General features: G+C 38.7%; 1 protein-coding gene across 19 annotated transcripts in view; it reads right to left on the minus strand.

Moving 5' to 3' along the window:
- kcnma1a (potassium large conductance calcium-activated channel, subfamily M, alpha member 1a) overlaps window positions 1-22,826 on the minus strand; it is a 176,042-nt gene that overhangs the window by 49,196 nt on the left and 104,020 nt on the right. For 15 of the 19 annotated variants that reach the window (XM_088086718.1, XM_088086720.1, XM_088086717.1 and 12 more), the window contains exons 6-16: window positions 17,439-17,514; window positions 16,835-16,910; window positions 14,963-15,133; window positions 12,692-12,783; window positions 4,275-4,385; window positions 4,075-4,180; window positions 3,585-3,667; window positions 3,436-3,505; window positions 1,172-1,327; window positions 542-651; window positions 306-374 (exon numbers count right to left, since the gene is read on the minus strand). In XM_088086718.1, the coding sequence (XP_087942844.1) occupies window positions 306-374; window positions 542-651; window positions 1,172-1,327; window positions 3,436-3,505; window positions 3,585-3,667; window positions 4,075-4,180; window positions 4,275-4,385; window positions 12,692-12,783; window positions 14,963-15,133; window positions 16,835-16,910; window positions 17,439-17,514 (1,120 nt within the window). Of the gene's footprint in view, window positions 1-305; window positions 375-541; window positions 652-1,171; window positions 1,328-3,435; window positions 3,506-3,584; window positions 3,668-4,074; window positions 4,181-4,274; window positions 4,386-12,511; window positions 12,604-12,691; window positions 12,784-14,962; window positions 15,134-16,834; window positions 16,911-17,438; window positions 17,515-22,826 lie in introns of all 19 variants that reach the window. The other 4 variants (XM_088086719.1, XM_088086716.1, XM_088086727.1 and 1 more) reach the window with 1 other exon arrangement.

The following is a 22,826-nucleotide window of genomic DNA, read 5'->3' on the forward strand; positions in this document are numbered from 1 at the left end:
GGATATCTTACTTTGATGAACAGTTTTGGCACACTAAAATGAGAAATTTAAGATGACTGTGCAGCCTTGGCAGAGATGTGTGCTCTCTGAATGCTTTCTCGTGTGTACAGATGTTCGTATTAGCATCATTCAAATGTCGTCCACCAACTTAATGTCATCAAATGTAATATGAATATCATCTGTTTTTAAAGCTGCGAAAAAGATTTGGGAAAAAAATATAAGATATTTTATCAGCAGAATCACACAGTTGTTCACTTTTAACAGTTGTTCCTAATGTCAGTGGAAAAAAGATGCAATAAACAAACCTGCTCTCTCTCTGCTCAGACTTGTACTCGATGGCAATAAGCAACAGCTTCAGCTTCACGTAACACAGCCTGTAAAACATGTGCACTCATTAGAGGACCGCAGCATATAAGTTGATGACTGACATGTTCAAACACCTTTGAAATTCACATCTTGTCTTTCTTTTTTCACTTCCAAATTGTTAGCTATACCTACCAGTGACAGTGGGCTTGCTGAGTGAGGACAGAGTGATACTTACTCACAGACAGTGGGGAAGGAGAGGCCAACAAAGGCACTGGACAAATACTCTGTGTACATCTCATTAGCCACCCCTTCTAGGTAATACTTCTGCCATGTGTCCTCCTCAATCTGACAAAAAACAAGCACGGAAATGTCACATGTTAAAAAGAAAGAAAGAAAAAGCAACACTGTTTTCCTCCCAATAGCAGCCCAATGTGGTCTGCAGATGTTCCGCCGCACAACAGCAGCCTGGTCATTATAAGCTGATCCATCATCTTTATGACAGGAGAACAGTTCTTTGATAGAGACAAGCACCTCTTCAATTCTGAGCCACAGAAACACTGAACAGATTCCATATGAAATGTCACAGTAAAATATGATGTGCCAGGATGACTGAAAACACTCTAATGAAAGTCTTTGTCTGGACAAAGATGTCAGAATTTTTCGGGGAACGTACTGTGCTTGATAGATCTAGTCCATCTGTCAGTGGAGAACCTACTGTATCCACTTATAGTTCCCTCACCTTCAATCCCCGAATAAATCATCTAATTTACAAAAACGAAATGTGAGAATTCATTCATCCATATGACTTCAGTCTGTTCAGAAAAAGTGCTTGAGACAGGATAGTAAATCTTGTCCTCTGTGTTACCTCAATGAAGGACCTCATAGAGAAGAGGTTGGCTAGCATGGTGGACAGGCCCTGGGCCAGACAGCTCTGGGCAATGAAGCCTGCCTTCAGCTCCGCCAGGCAGATAGCATCGTCACCCTCCTTCCAGTTCCAGCTTGGAATGTTCAGCAGATGGGCCTTCATCACACGACAGACACAAGAGGTCACAAGACATGGAAAACTAAGCAAACGATTCATTTTTCTTAGAGGAATATTTTCACATTCTGGGAATATGCTTATTCCCTTTGGTGGTGGAAAGTTAGCGTTAGATAAGAAGATCAATACCACTCTCATGCAGCCAGTTAGCTTCGCTTAGCACAAAGTTTGGAAACATGGAGAAACAGCTTGACTGTCTCTGTGGCACTTGCCAGGAAACCTGCACTTCGGAAAGTTACTTGCCCCAACCAAGAAATAGGCCAGGCTTTAATCCCTCTTACCATGGCCAACTGTTGTTTTGAGAGGTTTATCTCAAAATGTGGAACTTCTCTGTTTAATTTTTCCCTTACATTATGATAAAGCGAATCTGCTTGGAAGGCTGTAATTGAATAAGAAAAAAATAATTTGGCATTAACTAACACAGTTGGATTTGATAAGTAGTCGGTCAAGTCTCAGACATGTTTATTATAATAATAATAATAATAATAATAATAATAATAATAATAATAAACTTTATTTATATAGCACCTTTCATAAGATATGTAGCCCAAAGTGCTTTACAATAAAAACAGGCAAGCAAGGCAAATCAGCATAAAAGAACATTTAAAAACACTTAAAAATAAAAAATAAAAAGTGCCTAAAATCATAAAATCACTAGTTAAATCATAAATCATTAAATCAATTATGATCAAACATTTTAAACGAATTGCAGCAGTCTGATATCTAGAAACAATAGTTCTAGAAACACAGAGCTAGTTAAAAGCTAGAGTAAACACATGCATTTGTAGCTTTATTTTACAAATATTTAGTGAGCTGGCTTTTCTGGTATCTACAGATGGTCTGTTCCAAAGCATAACTGAAAATTGGGTGCAGCCTCAATTTTCTGTCGGCTGTTAATGGGAACCTTCAATGAACCAGCAGCAGACGATCTCAGTGTTCGTGAAGATAAACAGTTTACTAGAGAGTTAGGAAAGTATTTACCTTCATGAACACTGAGATCAGCAGAAAAATGTACATACATGCAGATAAATGCAACAGCTGCACAAAAAGACCACATTTGAATGGTATCAATCTTAAAAATGCTATTATTTCCTTAGTAAATAAATTATGTCTTTAAATATCTGTTAACTTCAACACAGTAATGTATGTAACTTTCATGACAATAGTCAAAAAATGCAGAAATGAAAAGATCCATATTTGCATAAATTGTCATGTTAATGTCATGTTAATGTCATGTTAAGCCATGTTTTCATCAACATTTTCAGGGACTGAAAGTCCAGAGTAAATTCTCATGCTAAACTACAGGGACTAATTTTCAAAGAACTTAGAGATCTGTGTTTCCAAAAGTCTAAAAGACCCAGGACAATTAAGCTTAATTTTCCAACTGGCGTATGAAAAGGCAACAGCAGTTTTACATGTGGTTTTTGTGTACAACTATACAACAACGCTGACGCCATAAAAAGCAACAAACAAACAAGCTTCTTCACTGTTCCTCAGTGTGAACAATATTTGGCTCATTTAACTGGCAGGAGATTTTACAGTACTTATGATCATTTGCAGGTTCCAATTCTAAAACTCCCATTGGATTTCATAAATACTCAATAAGGCACTGACTTTGTTGTAGGTTCAACGGTCATAGGCTTTCTTCTGTAATACCATGTCGATGTGTCAAAGCACAAAGAACAAACTGGTTTGCAGCTGTAGATTTTCAAAATTGGCAGTTGTTGAAATGTTCAGCACTGCAAGCCCTACCCCCAATGTCCTTGAGTTTTGGAAAGTACTATCTCTTGATCAGGGACTTTTGGGAGTGTAAAGTAATGTCTCCGGAACTTAATTTAGACCACCGTCCCTGCGGTTGAAACGCAATGAGTTCCTCAAAAAGTTAGATTTTCCTGGGGAAAGTTCTTGTGGGGCTTTATATGTTACATGTCCCTTAGAGTCACAGGAGGGCAACGGAGAAAGTGGTCACTCATATGACACATGCTGCTACAGCATGAACTGCCTAATGATGCAACCAACCACTGAAATACAGCACAAAGCTCTGATGCAGACAGGGTTGCAGGTTAACCCCAGTTATAAATGCGCCTTACCTTATTGTGATACTGAAGCATCTGAGTGATTATTCTGATCTTGGGATGATAGTTCTTGATCGAAATAACCCTGGAAGACGAAAAATAGCACAATGTAACACAATATCTCATCAGTTTTCACTGATTTCAAATACCAGAGGACACAATACCTCATGATGTTGGAGGCATCTTCAGCATCAGGATCTGCACAGTATTTATTGGCTAGGATTAGGCAGGCATCTGCTGACTCGATCTTTATGTAGGGACCAAAGAAACAGTTGTGTTAACATTATAGTACATGTCAGTGGTTATTATACGGCTCACTCAGAGCTTCAAACTAATTGTGTCTGACTTTATAAAATAGAATTAAACAAATTAGTGGTTTCTAGTTGTTCCAGTTAGTCATATTACTGATTAAAGTGCCAAACTTTCCCATTTTCTTTTCTCTTTTGTCTTTATCAATTTTATTTAAGCAATTAAAACAACACTGCACTGTTTTCCTTTCCTCTCTATGTCCACTAAAAGTAGAAAAACCTCAAAATTAGTGATTTACTTATTTGAATTTTGCTCTTAATTGTCAAATTTAATCTCCACTTGAATTCAACAACTGTTTTCTATCACTGTATGTGATTTAATCTCCTGTCCTGTCACAGACTGTACCTTTACTCTGGCCAGATCGTGAGGGTTAAGAACAGATCCCTGGTAGAACTCTACTTGGGTGAAATGGCGTTTGAACAAGGCTTCCAGCTCAAGATTAGGGGAAATACTAGCACACAGAGAAAAGAGAAGGGTTAGCGCTCATTGTTTCAAACATTGTGCTCTGCTAACCTACGCAAGGTGAGGAAAAAACGATAACTTACTTATGGAGAAAAACAATTTCTACATTGACATCATCCCTGTCCTTGTGTAGGAAGTCTTTGAGGAAGTTGGAGACACTTTCGAGGGTAATATGACCACAGACCACAATATGCCTGGAAGGGGGGAAGAAATCATCTTAAGTGGGCAACATAAATCACTGCAGACACTGGCATGTCTCCCAAAGATAATCAGTCAAACCAAAGCACTCTAACATCTAACTCAAATATAGACTGAAAAAACTATATACATGTCAAGAAATGTCATTTCAACGCAAACAAGTAACTGAATTATATCTTTTCTGCCATAAAAGAGAATATTTTCCCCCATGTAATGAAAGTGGTTAAATTCTGCACGACAAGTGCAATCAAACACTCAACTCTGAACCACTTTAGAAAATCTAAGATATAATCACACAGCCCACAGTGGTTGGATTGTCATCCGTTCTCAATATAAAAACTGTCCCTTCGGCCAAACCACCCCTTTGTGAGCTGAATGGATGTTGACAAAGACATGTACATCAATATGCCTGTGCTTTTATACAGAACATTACTAAAAACTTTCAAAGTGATTTGGAGGCCTGTGGTTGACACAAATTCTAAACAGGACTTTGGAGTATTTGACGGGTCCCCTGGCAAAACATGTAGCGCATTACTGCAGAGGGATCTGTCAGACGGCGCATAGGGTTGATTATAGCAGTAAGGAAGTTGGATTGGAACGATTTTGGAGTTAAGGTTGTGTCCCTGTTTGTCCTCTGACTGCCCCATAGGCCAGAGTGATCAATTTCAGAGGTCAGCTTCATCATCATGGGCAGTTTAGATGGTCACCGTCCAAGTCTTAACTTTAGCATTTAAAATCTTGACTGTCTCAACAATGAAACTTGTGGTGCTTCTGTAAATATTAAATTTTAGTGTCCCAGAATTGAGAGTTTTGTTAGTTTTGTTCTTAACTTATCATTATGAAGGCAACCTCCAGGGCTGAAGATAAAGGCAATGCCAAAGTGCCAAACACTGTAGTTCCATGCATGGCCACTTGGACTGGCTCTAGAAGCCATTTAATTCCCATAGACCCCCATGTTAAAATGCCAAACTTTACAGCAGACGCAGCCTTATACAAAGAACAGTTTTGGTCTACAAGGTGTCGCTACAGCCTATGAGTCAGATCCTCCCCTTGCTCATCCACCTCATCCAAATATAGTCACTTCTGGCTCCAAAAAAACAGTATGCCCACCTAAAAGCTTCAAAATGGCAGTTGACTTAACAGTGGGTGATGTCAAGGCATTTACATCCTTTATTAATATGACAGCAAAATGTTTTGCTATAGAATGATGATGTCATCTGCATTTAGATTTGACCCCTACAAGCCTAACTTTTACTATTCAATTCTGTTTGCAGCTGGGTACCTCTACTATTTCCCTGGAAAATGAAGACTCCATTTATACCACAAAGGAAGTGCATTAACCATTGTGCAACCAAAACAGAAAGAGCATAATGCTTTTATGTCTCCTAGAGATGCACCCATTGATCCACCAGTGACCAAATCAGTTAATTTTCATCTTGATCAGCCAGCGATTGGCTGTTCAGTGTCAACTATAGCCGATCCTGTGCCAACTGCTCTTACATACAAGTGCCGCACGGTGGTTCACATCATCAACAGCAGCATGAACCGTAACTGTGGGAGCTGCTGCACCTCATTCTCAAAAGTGTAGTTTATTTAAGGGGTCGACAGATTATTGACCTGGCCGATTATTGGGGCCGATATTTGGCATATTACTGATTATTTGTATCTGCATTTTATTTTAATGATCGCCGATAAAATTAGTTAATTAGTTAAAGTCCCAAAGAAAGTGTCCGCATGAAAGGAACCCTTACTTTGTAAAACCCCGAATTGCATTTTTATTTATTCATTTTTATTTAAATTTTCACTGATGTTGTTGAATGTTTTGGTTTGGATTAAACATTTGCTAAAGATATTTAAACCAAGTTTTGTGTTGGAGTTTATTATAAATCAAACTGTACATATTGACAGAAAGATTCTTATTTGTATTGTAAATGCATATTGTTCCAAAAACGGTTATTGGTGTCATTAACTACTAATAATCTGTATCCATATCGGCCCTGAAAAAACAATATTGGTCTACCCAGTTTATTCCCATGCCATCCACGTTATTTTTTTTAAGTTACTGTTGTTAACCAAACTAGTAGGGCTGTGAATTGCCAGAGACCCTACAATACAATATTATTGTGATACTGAAGTCACAACACAATATTAAATGTCTTGTGCTGTTGTTAGTATTGCAATAACATTATGGTTTGTCACTATTTTTAAACTGCAAATAAGCCTGTGTCTCCACAGCAAACTTTGTCAGCAACTATTTTACCCAGTTTTCAGTCTCTTAATCTCACTTAAATTATTTTAATTGCAGCAAAATGTATATACGAAGTAGCCGATTTAGGTAACGTTATACCTTCACGGAGTTGACAAGTCAGTCACAAGTGTAGCAAAGCAAAGCTAATGCTAACCGTTTCATGTTAGTGGATGGAGGATGCTAAAACACTTAGCTTCTTAGTTTAGGGGGTATAACTCAATAAAACCACAAAGATGCGTCTGGGTCTCTCTTATCTGTGCTAGTTAGCCGATTAGTCAAGATAACAAACACACGACTGAAACTGTAGGCAACAAGCTCGAAAGATTCACGTAAGCTTATGCTAACCGTCTCATGATGTACGTGAAAATGCTAACACAACTAGCGCCAGATTCGGGGAGATTACGATTACTAAACTAAATTTACTAAAACACAGATTTGGGTGGTCTAACACAGTCTGGTGCTAGTTAGCTTCCTTACCAGACGATCCATTTGATGGATTTGGTCGTTCATTCCGTAGCAGTTAAACATTTTATTTTCAACGCTAGTAAACTGAACACAAAACGGAAACGCTAAGAGTGGTCTGACCACGCCCCCTCAGAGCTGGTTTTGAACACGATTTTTTACAAGTTATTTATTTTTAAGTTTTTTTTTTCTGGATGCTTGAGACATTTGTCTTTGATATCATGTATGAGTTTTTTCCTTTATCAAACCAAATTTCTAGTGGCTTTAAAGAAAATAATGTTTGCAATATGTTTGTGTATGCTGTCAATTGTAATTCTTAGGGACTGTTATTTATTTACTGGAGGAGGGAAGTGGCTGTTGTGTGACACGTTTTTGTTTGTTTGTTTGGTTATTAATATTATTATTATCATCATTATTATTATTAATTATTATTATTATTATTATTACTATTGTTATTGTTATTGTTATTGTTATTATTATCTTCACGGAAGCTACAAATATTTTTCCTTGAGACTCTCTGAGTGACTGAAAATGCATGACCCTCCCTCCACAATAAATTAAAATTATAAGATTAAGATTAAAATTAAAATTTTCCCTTTAATGTTTGAAAGTTAAGGGTTTTTATTCTTGATGTACCTGCTGGCTAGTTAGAACTAATAGTTAAGTTATTTATTTTTTAGAGAAAAAAAATAAAGAAGGCATGCTTTCTTTATATCGTCTGCAAAATAAATATAAAAACAGCAATTTAAAGTTGTATGTCCCTCCCTCATGCCAAATTTAAAACAAACAAACAAACAAACAAAAACCACTGCACCATCCACTCCCTTCTCAGAATCTGAATCAGTAATAATCAGCATTGGCAGGTCAGACTTTAAAAATCTACATCGGCCAAGAAAATTGCGACTGGTTACTCTATTTTTTGCCCAGTGCCTTTTGGTAGTTATTCCAATTTACTGGGAAGCATCAATACAAATTCTTTGCAGTTCCTATCCCAAGTAGTGGAAATGGCAGACAGTGGAATAACCAAAGTTACTGTGGAAACTCTACTGGCCAAAGTGATCCAATTGTCTTTGCAACAGAGGCGCCAGCAATAATACCACTTGCAAATGCTTGGAAAAGCTGTCTCTTTTCACTTTAAAATTCATGTTGTGGTTTTAGGTTATTGTACTCCTTTAATGTTACTGTAGCACTGTTATAAGTCCTTTAATAAAGTCGTTGAATTTGTTATTAAAAATGGTTGGAAATCAACCTTGATATGGTTATGATAGGCTATTCAATCACGTTAATCTAGTGGATTTAAGACACTCTATATGCTTCATTTGCAATGTGGTAAGCTGAGCTACCCTTCTGGAGTTAAAGTTAAATGTCACCACGTCTTATTGCCAAACCCCTAAATGAGAAATCCAAACATGCTCAGTAGAATCCAGCCCTTATATTGACATGGATTAGTGTGGACACTCGGCAGACACCCTAATTACCCTATGGAGACCTGTAAGGCAATCTGTGTAATGACAATGGCCTTATCCACTACTTAGCAGGATGTGCCAGGAGACAAATGAACCACTTAAGTTTTGAGTGCCTGGATACTGGACAGCTTTGCATTTAACACTACGAGTATTAGGTTACTCTTTCCTAAAATTAAAAAAAAAAGAAAAAAAAAACTGTGGTCATATTTGCTCACTGTTCAAGTTCTCATGATCAAACAAGACTTGTCTCCTTGAATCTGTTATCATACATCTTAGACACACTGGCTAACACTTTAACCTTTAAAAGTTAACGTCTGAAATTGTCGAACATTACCAAAGTCTGACTCAGTTTGGCAGGTTTAAAGGAAACAGATATTTATTGATGTTAGATGAGAACCATAGTCCAGATCATTTAGTGTTCTCCCATCCTGTACCAGATGGACCGGGTAGGGCTGAACTGAAGTGGACTTGGCAAAGTAATGTGGCAGACATATTGAGAGAATGGCAGTTTGTGGAAGTTGCAGTACGTAATGGTCTTTGCAGATGTCGCCTCTGTCCTTTAAGAGAATCTAATGAGCAGCCGTGATTGCATGGTTGGCCAATGTTGAGCAAAGGGCCGTGTGGTCTTACAAGCTGATGAGCTGAGATGTCTGTGGGCAGCCGGCACTGTTTGGCACAAGATGTCTCTCATTTCAATAGATGAAAAACATCAGTCCTGTTTTCCTATTCCCAATATCCAGATGCCCTTCTACAAGGGCAGAGGGAATATACAGATTTATATGGCGCATTATTTGGTTTGTGTGGGTTCAGCATTAGGTTATGAGTCTCAGACACACACACGCACACACACACAAAAGGTGTAGAAAGTGATTTTTCAGCAAATCAAAACTTTCTTCCTCATGAATCAAACTGTTTCTTCCTGCGATCAAGCCACTAATTTGAGTCCTTGTATTTAAGACGGAAATATTGTTAAAATACTATGCTTCACTTGATAGACGTCATGCCTCTTCTGAGTTTTCCTCTTCTCAGTGTGCCAATAGTGGCATCGAACTGAACACTGAGATCATCGGCTAGTTAGACAGGATATAGGAAAATGATATCTTAGATAATTCAACCATTTATAATTGCTGCATTAACAAAATACCTCCCCTCTGGTTAACCTGATTGCACCGTAAAGCTTAAACTATATACATAAAAAAAAATAAAAAAATAAAAAAAGGAGCACTTCAAGGGCACAGATTTTTACAAGAAAACCACACACATCAACCGAGACACTAAAAAAACATGTGGCACACATTCACATTAAATGCAAAGGGGTTTAACAGAGCGTGCACACAAAACATGCAGTCAGGGAACATCCCAGGATGTCACTGGGGATGCACTGAATACAAAATGAACACAGAGCTCAAACATCAGCAACAGAGGTCACTCACTCAGTACTGCTCTAATCCTTAGGGCAGTGATGAAACTTACTGCAAGAATTATTGTCAAAATGTCTATACAATTTATTTTTATTTTGTTGTTGTATTAAGTATAATATACAACAACAAAAGTAAAGTAAAGTAAAATAGCATCTCCTGTAATCAATGTCAAAACGTCTGCATGATAGAATGCATAATCCCTAGAAACACAGCCAGATATACGTCTTCCCAGTATGTAGGCGTGTGGTCATGCCCGATAGTGTTCGATTCTATGGGCCTGCACGCCTTAAGTTTCTAGCCCTTACAAAGGACTTTCTAAGGTGTATGTCAGAGTTCAGCCAGGGTTGAAGTCAGTTTCCATGCCAACCCCTCTGTTGAAGTTGGGGCTAATGGAAACCATGGAGCCATAATGGAAACCACAGAGCCCCTAGTGCAGCGGGCGCCAACAGAATGCAACACTTGTCATTATTATATCAGCATACGCAGGCTGAGTGCTGTCACTGCGCTCACGGGTGTACGCTACACTGAACAGAGTACTATAAGCAACACTAGCATGAAACAGAAATTCGGATCAAATGCCCTCTCACTTCCAAATAACCTTCAAGGTTCTGTTTCAAATGACAGCGGCCGGGCAGCAAGATGAAGTAAGGGTCACATTTAAAATAGTTCACAGTGTATCATGACCTCATTGTTTGTGAGCTCTGTAATCAGTCGGATACTTGTAATCTCCTAATCTCATTTCCATGATAGGTTTTTTTTCTGCTGACAGCTGCTAAATAACTGAACCCGGATGGCAATCCTAAACCCACATGACAAAGCGTTTTTGTCTGTGTGTCAGGTCCGATACATGTAAACACCAAACACATACATATCTAAATGATTATGCAAAGAGCCTGGTGCCACTCTAAGCCTGTGTGTTTGGTGGGTATCTTCTGATTGTTACCACATGTTTGCACTGTATGTCTGACCAGAGAGAGAAAGAGAAGGGGGGTGTGGAAAGAGAAAATAAAGTGTGTGGGAGAAACTATCCTCGGCTTTGACAAGGGCTTCTCTCAACACCCATCTGCGAGTCTGGGCTGAGGTCACTGGCCAAACATAACATTTCATCAATCTTATCTCAATGACAGGCAAACATTATCGAACAAAGGCTTTTTTCCAGGGCCTCGCTCTACTGCTGACTCAATAGAATCCACCCTGACAAACTGAGTGACTGAAACCGATGGGAGAAAGAGTGGAAAAGAGAAAAAGAAGGCCGCTAGTAAATGTTGAAGAAAATGAGAAGAAAAGAGTGGAAAGAAAAATAGGAAGTCTACCCTCCCCGTTCCGGACACACCACATTTGGATTAAAATATATCTGTGTGCTGAATATCAGTAAGGTTTGAGCCACAAGGGAAGGAGAACAGCACAATAAGCACTGTGGTGAAATGACCACAGTGTCACACACACTCCACAGTGCACTCGGACCTCTGCTGTGAGAGGCCAATTACACATATACATCAATAACAAGAGCTTCTGGAGACAAACTCCACCACCACCACACAAACACGAGAACCAAAGCGAGCACCAAGAAACCAAGCAGGCAAAGCAAGCCAAAAGCAATTGAGAGCCTCCACTGGGAGAGCGAGGCATCCAGCATTCAGGGTGTGGGAGCTGACTGAAGATCAGGGCCAGAGTCATGTCAAGCATTGATGATGCGATGGGATAGCGGTGACGGACAACAGGAGAGATGGCTTTTTCATGGAGTTCGCCATCAGTGAAAAAGCCACATGACTGCAGGTCGTAGAGAACATGCCAGAAATGATGCAGTTTGAAAAAAAAATCCATAAATCATGCAAAAACAAGCAAAATGAAACAAGAAAAGAAGTCATATCCTGCAATGGTCATTGAGATTGATGATGCTTGAAAAGACCACCAATAAAAATGCACTTGCAGATGTTTAAATCTTTCTATTTTCTTGTGGAAAAATCCTTTAGAAGCGGATCGTAGGGGTTTCATGACTATTTTCTTTCATTTTGATGTATTAGGCTGTGTACTAATTCATCCCTATAGGCAAGACTGTATTAATGAGGGACTGTAGGAAGTGGGACAACACACAGTGCACAGATATATTGCACAGAAGCACCACAGGTTAGTATACTGCAGGTCTACAGTGTAGTAGTCATGAAAGCTCTATTTTCCAAATTAAATTAAAGCGCAACACAGGATGTTTCAAGGAGGACAAAGAAAGAAAATGAACAGCACACAAATGATATAAGGAAAGCTCTGACTGAAGGACAGATAAGAGGCAGACTGAGAGAAAGGAAGAAGAGAAAAATGAGGACAGACAGAGAGTAAAAGAGAGAGTAAAGGGGCATGGACATGTGTGTCCTAATGGCCAAGGTCTCCAGTCACGCAGTGTGACTTGATGTTATAAAGTAACTTTACTGTTCTAAAGAAAAGTCAAGTTAACTAACCCCCAGTAACTCTAAACTTCAAGGGGGTGCACTTGAGTCACACAACCACACCTTGTCTGGATTTCAACTTACTTTCTGCCTCGTGTCGAGTTATAACTCCCTCCGTATTTCTTCCGATTAAGGATGAGAGCAGCAATTTCTGGCACGTAGCGAGCAAACATGGCCTACATGCATGGAACAGAAAAAAGAAAAGGCATGCAGAGAGGGTTCTACCGCACACAGAAAAACAGCAGAACCATCTGGAATACTTACTTTCTCCCATTAACCGCACTATAGGAACCACCATATTTCTTTCGGTTTCCTATTAACTCTATGATTTCAGGGACGTAGCTGGCAAACATGGCCTAAGGAGAAGATAGAAGACAGAAGAAGAGACTAAAAAAGAGACTATAACGCCGCAGAGTGGGTGGTGGGGACACTGGTGCATGAATCCAGATTTCTGAGGGGAGAAAAATATTACTTTGCGTTGGAAATTAAGTTAAAAACTCTCCCTCTCATTGTCTATAGAGACTTGGTTAAATTCACACATTGAGAGAGATTTTTATCTACAAAAAAGAGTTTTTGATGTTTTAAAAATAGCCCCAGTTTTTAAAAGGTAAAGGTTTGGGAACAGGTTTGGTCAGTGGGCAAGAATTTTCTCACAGCTGACGAACAGTCAGTCCGTGATAGCACCCAATACCTTTCTGGAAAGCAGAGTTTTAAAAGGAGAATTTAAAAAACCTATGTGCCATGTTTTGTCCAACAAACACAGATGATATGGCAGGTTGATTTGAATAGGCCCACCTGATGGTCCACAGCTGCAAAACACATTAAGACTCATTTGTTGGGCTGGAAAATGAGCTGGATGCATTTTGCAAAGTTTCACAGCCTACTATCCCAGCACAGACCTTAACTTTCCCTACTAATAATGGAGACAGAGCGCAAAATGTCTAAACTATCAGCGGCACAATATGTAACAAAGAGCTGAAACGATAAAGTGCCTGTAGCTAGCATGTCAAAGGACTATTTCAGTACCCTTTGTGTCCCAGAGACGAAAAGTTACATTGACACAAACTATTGTCAGTATATCTCAGTGTCCGTTCTCGTTATCCTACTTATCTTGGAAAAGTGATCCAACTGAATTGCAAGAAGTGACGTACTTTGATATTTCTGCCTATTTCATGGAATCACCAGGTAAGATCATCATTTAACAATTAAGATCAAAACCAGGCTTTACATAGCTAAGTTAGTTTCAAGCTCTACAGTTTAAAATTAGCAAAATGTGTCGGGATCACAGTTTTCCCATATCTTCCTGCTGAAGGTTCACGTCTCATTGCTTAAAAAGTTCCGTTTTTCGGTTCAGCAGCTTGTAAAAACTTAGTTATGTATTCTTTTCCATGTTGCATCCCATCACAAAGGAGCTTTTAGGTATTTTTGTGTTGTTTGCTAGCGCACGTCAATAACAAAGAGGTACCTTTAATACAATACACAGTCAGGGGACAACTGTTTTCCCCTCCGGTGGGGGCGAGACATAAATGTGATCTGTCTCTACAGGGTACTCACTGGCACTACCGACATCTACAGCAAGAAACAAAGAGGCGCCCTTGCCCTTGTAAATGCATACTTAACTCGTACTTGGAAAAAGCATCTATACATTAAGGGGGATAATGTGAAATGACGTGAGTTTAATATGATCCCTGGCTTTAAAATATCTCCATCCTGAAGTCATTATTGAGCCACTGCTGCTGATAGGAAGCAGGCTGAGGTACGAGCCTAAAGACTTCCAGAGCTCTCAGCACTGAGAAAAACACACAACCTATCACCATGGCCACAACACGGTACACATCCACACAGCTGCAGGTCATCAGTGCACAGCGATAGCTGTCCAAATACAGAATATAGTGACTGTGATTTGGCTAGATCCTCCAATTCTTTTGGTAAGAGAAGATGGAGAGTCGTCAGTATGTGAGTGCTCACAGGTGTGTGCACCCGCGCATACTTGTGCGGAAGTTACTGTACTAGTGGTAACCCGACAGAACGCTAGATCAGATCAAGGTGAATCTGAAGTGGAAGGCGGCTGTTGCTATGGTAACAGTCAGGCTGGCCTAAGCCTCATCTCCCTGCCCCTGTGTTTGTTGGAATTGTGGGAAGAGACACGGGAGGAGGGATGTCCTGAAACCGCAACTGCTTTTAAGAGAACAGTAACAACATTATCAGACAAAAACTCTTATCAAACAAATACAGGAGTGACACATAAGGGGAGGGGACGAAGGAGCACATAGTAACTACAGTAGACGAGATACAGTAGGCTAAACAGAAGGATAACATTTACTGGTACAGGTAACATAGTTCTAACATTAAAAACAGCACTATGCTAACATGTCATGAAATAAACATCATCATTAAACTGTTAGAAGTCAATTTTAATCTATACATCATTTAATTTATAATTTCTAACAGTTTTATACAGTCTATTGATGGGCTCAGGCAGGATTTAGGAGGGGGGCAAAGGGATGTAAGGGAGAAAGAAAAGCCTGATTTTACCAAACCACCAAGGATGAAGAAGACCATAAACAGGCGCCCCAAGGTGGTTTTTGCATAGACATCCCCGTAGCCCACTGTAGACATTGTCACCATCAGCAAATAGACACATTCCCAATAGGAAAGTGACTGGGAATTCTGGAAGTTTTCCCAAGGATCCCCTGAGTTTTCCACCTAAAAGGGAGATGAGAGAGAGGGAAGGGAGGACAATTAGACATGACTCTCACCAACAATTTGTAAACAAGAGCTTTGCAAAGAGAAACTGTTTAATCAAGTTTGATTAAATCCAGCTACAAGTGCTCAAGCATTCATCTTTGTTGAGTCATACAGTATTCTCTATAATGAGCTGAGGCTACCATCTAGTGGTAAAACAGTTTGATGATGCTTTACTGGGATATTGAGGAGAGCTACAAATACATGATGTATACTATGGGTACTTTAAGAATATATAATTTACATCAGTAGTTTTATGGCATTTTGCTTTAATTGGACAGTTTGAGAACAGGCAATGACAGCAAACAAGAGAAGCGAGGAGGCATAAAATATGTCTCTGACCAAATCGAAGTGCTAGGTCACCCTACCTGTGTATTTGTATTACTAATTTTGTCTCTTTCCCGTAGAATAAATCATTGTCATAAAAGCTATATGGGGCCTTTCAAATCTTAACTTAAAAAGACTTGATTCTTATTTGGAAATACAGTTGATTTATTTACAAGTAAATTGGTGGTTGTTTATCTTCAGATAATAATGACTCTGCCTTCTGTAATTTTTTACTGCATATTTGGGATGCATCGATCACCATGAGTGCCAATACTAACCTTTAACAGATTGAGCCAATCCACAGTAGACACATTCCCTTGATCAGTATCATTATAGAATTCATTTTCTGTGCTTGAGCTGTCACCAATATTGAATTATTTGATTAAATGTCAACCTATTTAATTAATCACCAACTAATTTTATAATTACTTAAACGGTTTGAGTAGTTTTTACATTTAAGGACATCATCTTGGGATTTGAGAAACATTGATTGACATTTTTAAACATTTTCTGACATTTTATAGATCAAAGAACTAATTGATTAATCAAGAAAATAACAGACAAAGTAATCCCCATTGAAAATAATCATTAGTTGCAGCCCTAGTTTCCAGAATGAGTTGTTCAGTCATTTTGAATAGTCTACTAATTTTTAGAGCCACAGCAGTCTCTGGACTCATGTTACTTTACATTAAAATGGCCAGGTCACTCCCTACTTCCTATATAGTGCATTATATTTACTGTCCGACACTTTGTTTGTGAGTGTCTGAATTCTGATTGTGTAAATATAACTACTATTTAGTGCCCCCAAATCTCCACAATGACACAAAAAATCGTTGTGTCAATGACACAAAAATTACTGCTGAGTGGCTCTGCAGCTGTCAATGATGACTCAAAGCGATTGTTAGGATAAGTAAGTGTCCGAAATCTCAATCAGTGCTCACTGTTGAATAAACTATCAAGTGTCTATTGTACAGGGAGTCATGAGTGAGTTAATAAGGGAGTGGTTTCAAACACAGCCAGTGATTCCAATGAGCTCCACATAATGACACTTCCAGATTTTTTATTTGTGAAAAACAGATCAGTACTGGATATTAGCAGATACTATGAGTTTAGTTACCGGGATACGTTATGGGAGGAGAAAAAATGGATCATTGCACCCCTACATGGGAGATTCTGAAAAAAAATTCATAGCAGTTCGTTCTTAGGTCAACAATAACAAATCAGACGAAAAGGGCCTCGTGCCACAGTCGTAATTAATACCAGTTAGTTCATCAGTTACCTTCCTCACTGGCTCATTAATCGCTGGATCACTGGTCTTCACATCTGTCAACTTACCAGATGTATGAATCCAGCCGCTGTGAGCCATGTGCTTATGAAGATGGAACACAGGTTCACCAGCTTGATGGAGTTACTGAGTAGAAGAAAAAGAACCAGAAAACTCACAAACACATTAGCCCGCATGACAGAAAAAGAGAGATTTGTTAGCTAATGAAAGTAAGGGCAGGGTCTAACATGTCATGACTAACAATAACCTACAGCCAGGACTAAAAGTTTCAATCCAATTTCAACACTAAAGGAGGGGTACTCTCTGAAAATATCTCTTTATATGTGCAGTGCAGTTATGATATACTAGTTACAAGAACTTGAAGTTTATTATGTTATATACAAGGTGACAATGTCATTTATATCTATATTTATTATTAACTTAAACATACAATGATGATACATCATAAAAGATGCATTAGACATGTAATTTAATACAGATTTAAGCAATTGCTGCCACATACTATATTCCAACAATGCCAGATTATATGCAGAACTTTCTGAAATTGCAAATCAGTCTCATTGTTACACATAACTACTGGTGGTAGTAACTGTGCAGAAAACATTTTAGATGGTTACGTTTTTTGTGAAAGAATAAGGAAAGCTTTATACTAACCTTGTTTTCAAGATGTTCAAAAACTGTAGGATTTCTGAAAACTGTATCAATCTTAGTGCTCTCAGAAATCTTAAACCTGTGAGGAAATAGAGAAAGACGGACAAAGAGAGAGAGCCAGATCAGCACAGAAGCACATGCACAACAATTGATGGTACTCTCACATTTCTTTTACATTCAAAAATGTATACACACACACAGATGTTTTCTAAAATTTCTTTACAGTGGTTCCTAAGTGTGTAGGTTTTGATTCAACATTTGGGGGTCACATATTATGCAGAGAGTCTAAGGGTCCTCTCCCAAGAAATTCTGAGTGTAAAACACTTAATTTTCTGCCTTCTGCTACTTCTTATACCCCAATTCGAACAATTTCTGCATCAGTTTATAGTGGAAATGTAATGGAACTTCCTGCTTTGATTGTGCATAGTTGCTTCTCGTTCTTTCTGTTGTATGGCAGTTTGCAACCATTGCTTTTGAGGATGACTAAAGCCACCACCTCAAAATGAATTAAAAGCCTCTGCTAATTATTTTTTGGCTTGGATATAAGGCAAAACACAATAAAAACAACAATCACAGTACAACACAAAACCAAAACAAGACACAAAGCTAAACCTAGGGGGAACCTCCTATCCCATTCTGTACCCAAGATCTCATTTTTTTTATAAATATATAGGGGAACATGTCCCCTTTTTCTTCCTTTAAAATCTATCCACAATAGTATTACAGAAAAATAAGAAAAATAGACAACTGAATATGGGCAACATGTATGAGCAGACAGATAGTGTGGTCCAAATGTTTTTTTTACAGCACTTCAACAAAGCACATCACCATATAATGAAAAATTTAGTCTGTGCGACACAAGGAGACGATACAAAAAAAACTAGACACTTTATTCTAGATGATGTGTTGGAATTATTTATGCATTCAAACAAGTTAGGAGGAACATCATGTGGCCTACTTTACATGAGCCTCTCTCTGCATCCAAAGCAGCTCGCTTAGGGATTATAGAACAATGCGACACCTGCCTCACTGTCTTTTTTTACATAAGATGAACGATACCATGGAAAATGTGCGTGCCTATGAGTGTCACATTGTATGACAAAAACATGTTGGAATCCCTATTTAGAAGCTCTCTACGATCAGTTAACCACTAAAGAACTCTAAGGGGAAAAAAATATCCAGATCTGCCTATGAATTACCTTACCCCAGTTGGAGAGGATGTGCAAACAAGACTGTGCTGTATGATACAGTCCTGTCTGTTTTTCCATTTCCTCCTTCCCATGATGGCTCTGCCTCACCCTGTACCCATTCTGAAAAAGATCCCCACAGGACTTCTTTCGTCTCTGTGTCTCACGAAGGGTCTCCGAATTAGCATCACTCTGTGTGCGCCGATACACAAGCAGCTTAGGAGGAATCATTGTTTTAGATTAAATCCCGTCCAAGAATTTCCTCTTTCTTCTTGCCAAGATAGGAATTAAAAACCACTGATCCAAAAATATTTAGGGCCTTGCATTTCAAAAGCACCTCCGGAAAATGACAAGAGATGATTCCTAAGACTCTGCTTGCCAGTAAAAAGCTAATCTTCCTTGATACAGCACCACCAACATTAAAAGTTCCTTGTAAAGAAAACACCTCTGAATATTGCGATGGTTACAGCTGCAGACAGACGAGCTAAAGACAGCTAGAACTGTATTGTTTGTTTAATCATATCAGCCTTGCCAGGGACTGTGTCTCTGTGAGCAAAATGTCAGCCGCAATATAGGTGTTTTGTTTTTTTCATTTTTTTTTACAGTGCCTTTAATCCCCACACCCAAACAGATTTACCTTTCCCATGTCCCTTTTAGTGCTCTACTATTAACCCTTGTGAAGCTTTGTCTCCATTAACAGCTGTGTTTTTTTCTAAAAAATAAAAAAATAAAAAAATTCTGAACCCTGCCAGGGATTAGCAGAGATGAAGATAAAATGAAAATAGTCCAGAAAGAAAAACAATAATCCTGACTTAAAAATGAGTGTCCTGGTTCCATATGAAAAAGGTCAAACAACTCTACGACAGTTTACTTCTGGTAACAGTTAATGTTACTATTAAGCTACAGTGAAATCAGATTTTGTTTCACATGGAAAAACCTCAGAATAGGAATCCACTCAAACCTAAAAATTCAAAGGTATTTTTAACATAACCTTGAAATATTTTAGAGAAAAAATGTCTCTTACTTGATAATGATTGATAATATATTTTGTATAATTCTTTGTAACTTATTTACATTATACAAAGACTGTTTAGCATATGCCAGCAAGATCAAGGACAATTTGAATTTCATTTTTTTGAACTATGTTTAAAAAATGACTGATGGGGTGCCTGGTGGCTCAATGAATGGAACGGGTGGCCACTGTAAAAAAGTAGTTTTACAATGTTATATTGATATTTTTTACTTAAAGGTTCAGTGTGTACGATTAAGGGAGATCTATTGGCAGAGATGCCACAATATTTAAAACTATGTTTTCATTGGTGCATAATCACCTGAAGCTAAGGGCCGCTGTGTTTTTCGCTACCTCAGAATGAGCCCTTCATATCTACATAGGGAGTGGGTCCTCTTCCCAGGACTCTGTCATGTTGCATCACCTTTTCTCTATAGTAGCCCAGAATGGAAGAACCAAACACTGGCTCGAGAGAGGGTCTTATGTGTTTTCACATTGAAGAGGCAGTTTGAATTTAGTGGGACAAATACATGTTAGGCCACCGTTGGTTCTCCTAGATGCCTGGAAAGGGAGGGCTGAGGGGAAGGGTACTCAGCTAGCTGCAATCTGCATCCTCACCACTAGATGACACTAAATCCTTCACACTGGTCCTTTAAGGAAGACAAGTACTTCTCTCGCCACTGGCTACAAAAGCATGTAACAATTTGATTACAGTACATTAAAGCGGATGTCTGTGTATTAAGACAAATTGTGTCTCCAGTGAATAACCAGAAAAATGTTGTTATTATTCAATTTAAGGAAAATGCATAGAGATTAAGTCATACTGGGCAATATGAATAATATGAAGGCTTAGCAGGAATGTGCATTTATATTTTGTGGCAATTTTGTGGCAAATGGTTTTCGAAAGTATAGGCAGATCATCTACATGTCTATGTCGTTTTGAGAAGCGGCCAGGTACAGTAAAGTACAGCAAGATTTTTTTTCTTCTTCCTGCACCATTTCAGTCATTGAATACATCTGTTTTATAGACTGGAATGGATATTTTGTGTGACATTTTGTGTTGGAAGTATTTACCAAAATAAGTGAAAAAATAAACAGTGAATCCTAGGTTTTTTGGATTGTTTTTTTTACATTTAAGAGTAACATCAGAAACTCCTTTGTGATCTGGCATTCCAAGCACAAATATGAGACATTCTACCAAAATGCAGAGTGACACACTGCATTTTTCTCAATTAGTGGGAGCATCTGTGTTTGTGTTATACTGTACATCTGTGTGTGTGTGTGTGCGTACGTGTGTGTTTCTCTGTGTGTGCCACATATACACATGCAAGACTGTTTATTTGCCTACAGACATTGAGTCTTGTGTCTTCACAAGCATAGCAAAACAAGTCCATGTGTGTGTTTGTGCGTGCTGCATGTGTTGCAAAAACTCTCAATGAAATTCTGCTCCCTTGAACACGTGCTCATGTATGAGAAAATCTCTTTCCCACGCATGCCAAAGCCTCTTGCACACACAAGTGTCAGCTGGCCAGATGCTCATTCAAAAAGGGTTTTCTGGCCTGTGCCCACTCTTACTTCATTGAGGCTTTGCGAGCCAGAGCACGGCCTCTCTGTCACATGTTCTGGCAGAGCAACCTACTGGGACCTTTTATCAATCAGCAGTCTGGGATGGTTCATCTGGGATAATACTGACAGTCATCCCAGCCAGGATTAGATTATACGATGCAACACTAAACACACACACACATTGTAAGTGTAGCACTGGTTCTTACTGGACATTCATGCTGGATAGCACATGCACATTATGTATGAATTTTCACTGTTTTACGATTTAACTCATTGCCTGTGCAATACGGCAGACATAAAAATTACTGAAACATGTGGAGCCTGGCGACAGTAAAGAGGCTTAAACTTCCCTAAAATCAGTTCCCCCTCCCCTGAATGTACATGTAGGCTTGCTGCCAGAGAATGAAGGGCCATATAAGGCAGATGCACTCCCATGCCAGGTAGCGTAAGCCTCTTTCAACAGGAAAACACAAGGGATCAACAAACAGTATAATAAAGCACCACTAGGAGGCAGTAGCAGGTTAGAATCAAAGCCCTGCCTGAAGGCTGCTAAAGCACTGTACAACCTCAAGGCCAGTGCACTTTAACAACATTTAAGTTTCTACCATAACATCAGAAAGCAATACACAACAATCATTGAATGAGCTCATGATGTCACTTCTTGTCAAACATATTCCTATTTCAAAAAATATCCCAATCCAACATTGCAGTTCCCTGTGGTTAACCATTTAAAACCTGGAGAGACATCAGTTTTGTGCTGCATTCAGATGCCCTTCACAAGCATTTAAACCTCTTAAAACCGAGAAAGTTGGTCTGATTTCTTTTAAAAACACAGGGGAATTGCAGTTAGCAATTTGGCAAGAAATGTCCCACAAATTGCAAAAAAAAAAAAACCAATTAAAAGTGACAAGAAAATTACTTAAAAATTAGCGAGGGTGAAAACACAAAAAGAGAGAGATAGATAGACAGACAGACAGACAGACAGACAGACAGACAGACAGATAGATAGATAGATAGATAGATATGTATTTACATATTTCTTAAGGACATTTTCATTTGTTTGTTACTTTTTTCTCTTTTTTTGCTCATTTTATTTTATTTTATTTTATTTTTCCAGAAAATTTATTGTTACTTCCCTACTAACTTCGTACTAATTGAGCCATATATTGTAAAGTTGCTCATTGCCTTCTTCCCATGTTTTTGAACAAAATTCAGCCAATTTGCTCTGGTTTCAAAGGGTTGAGGAGGAAAGTGGGTAGTTAACTAGCAGGATATGAGAGTTGGGTCTCCGTTGCCACATGAGCTACCAGCATCTTTTAAACAGCCATATGCTAATCTCACACTGCTGGGACTCTCCTGAGAGCAATGCTCAGTTCAAGTAGTTAGAAGAGATTAATTCCCTTTTCCAAGGAAGAACTCTGCATGGCCTCTTACATTAGCTGCACATCGTTCTCCTCCTCTTAATCAATGTCCAATTTGCAGAGGCAGAGAGAACATAACTTGAAATGCATACGGCATATACTTCCTCAGAGCGCATGGTGGGCGGACACACTACCACACCGCACAGGGCAGAACCCCTATTAGTGGTCTTTCTATTATACACCTCCACTAGATCTCAAACAGTCTTCT

This window comes from Plectropomus leopardus, chromosome 13 (genome assembly GCF_026936395.1).
Source record: "Plectropomus leopardus strain MGB_pleo_1.0 chromosome 13, ASM2693639v1, whole genome shotgun sequence".
NCBI lineage: Eukaryota > Metazoa > Chordata > Actinopteri > Perciformes > Serranidae > Plectropomus > Plectropomus leopardus.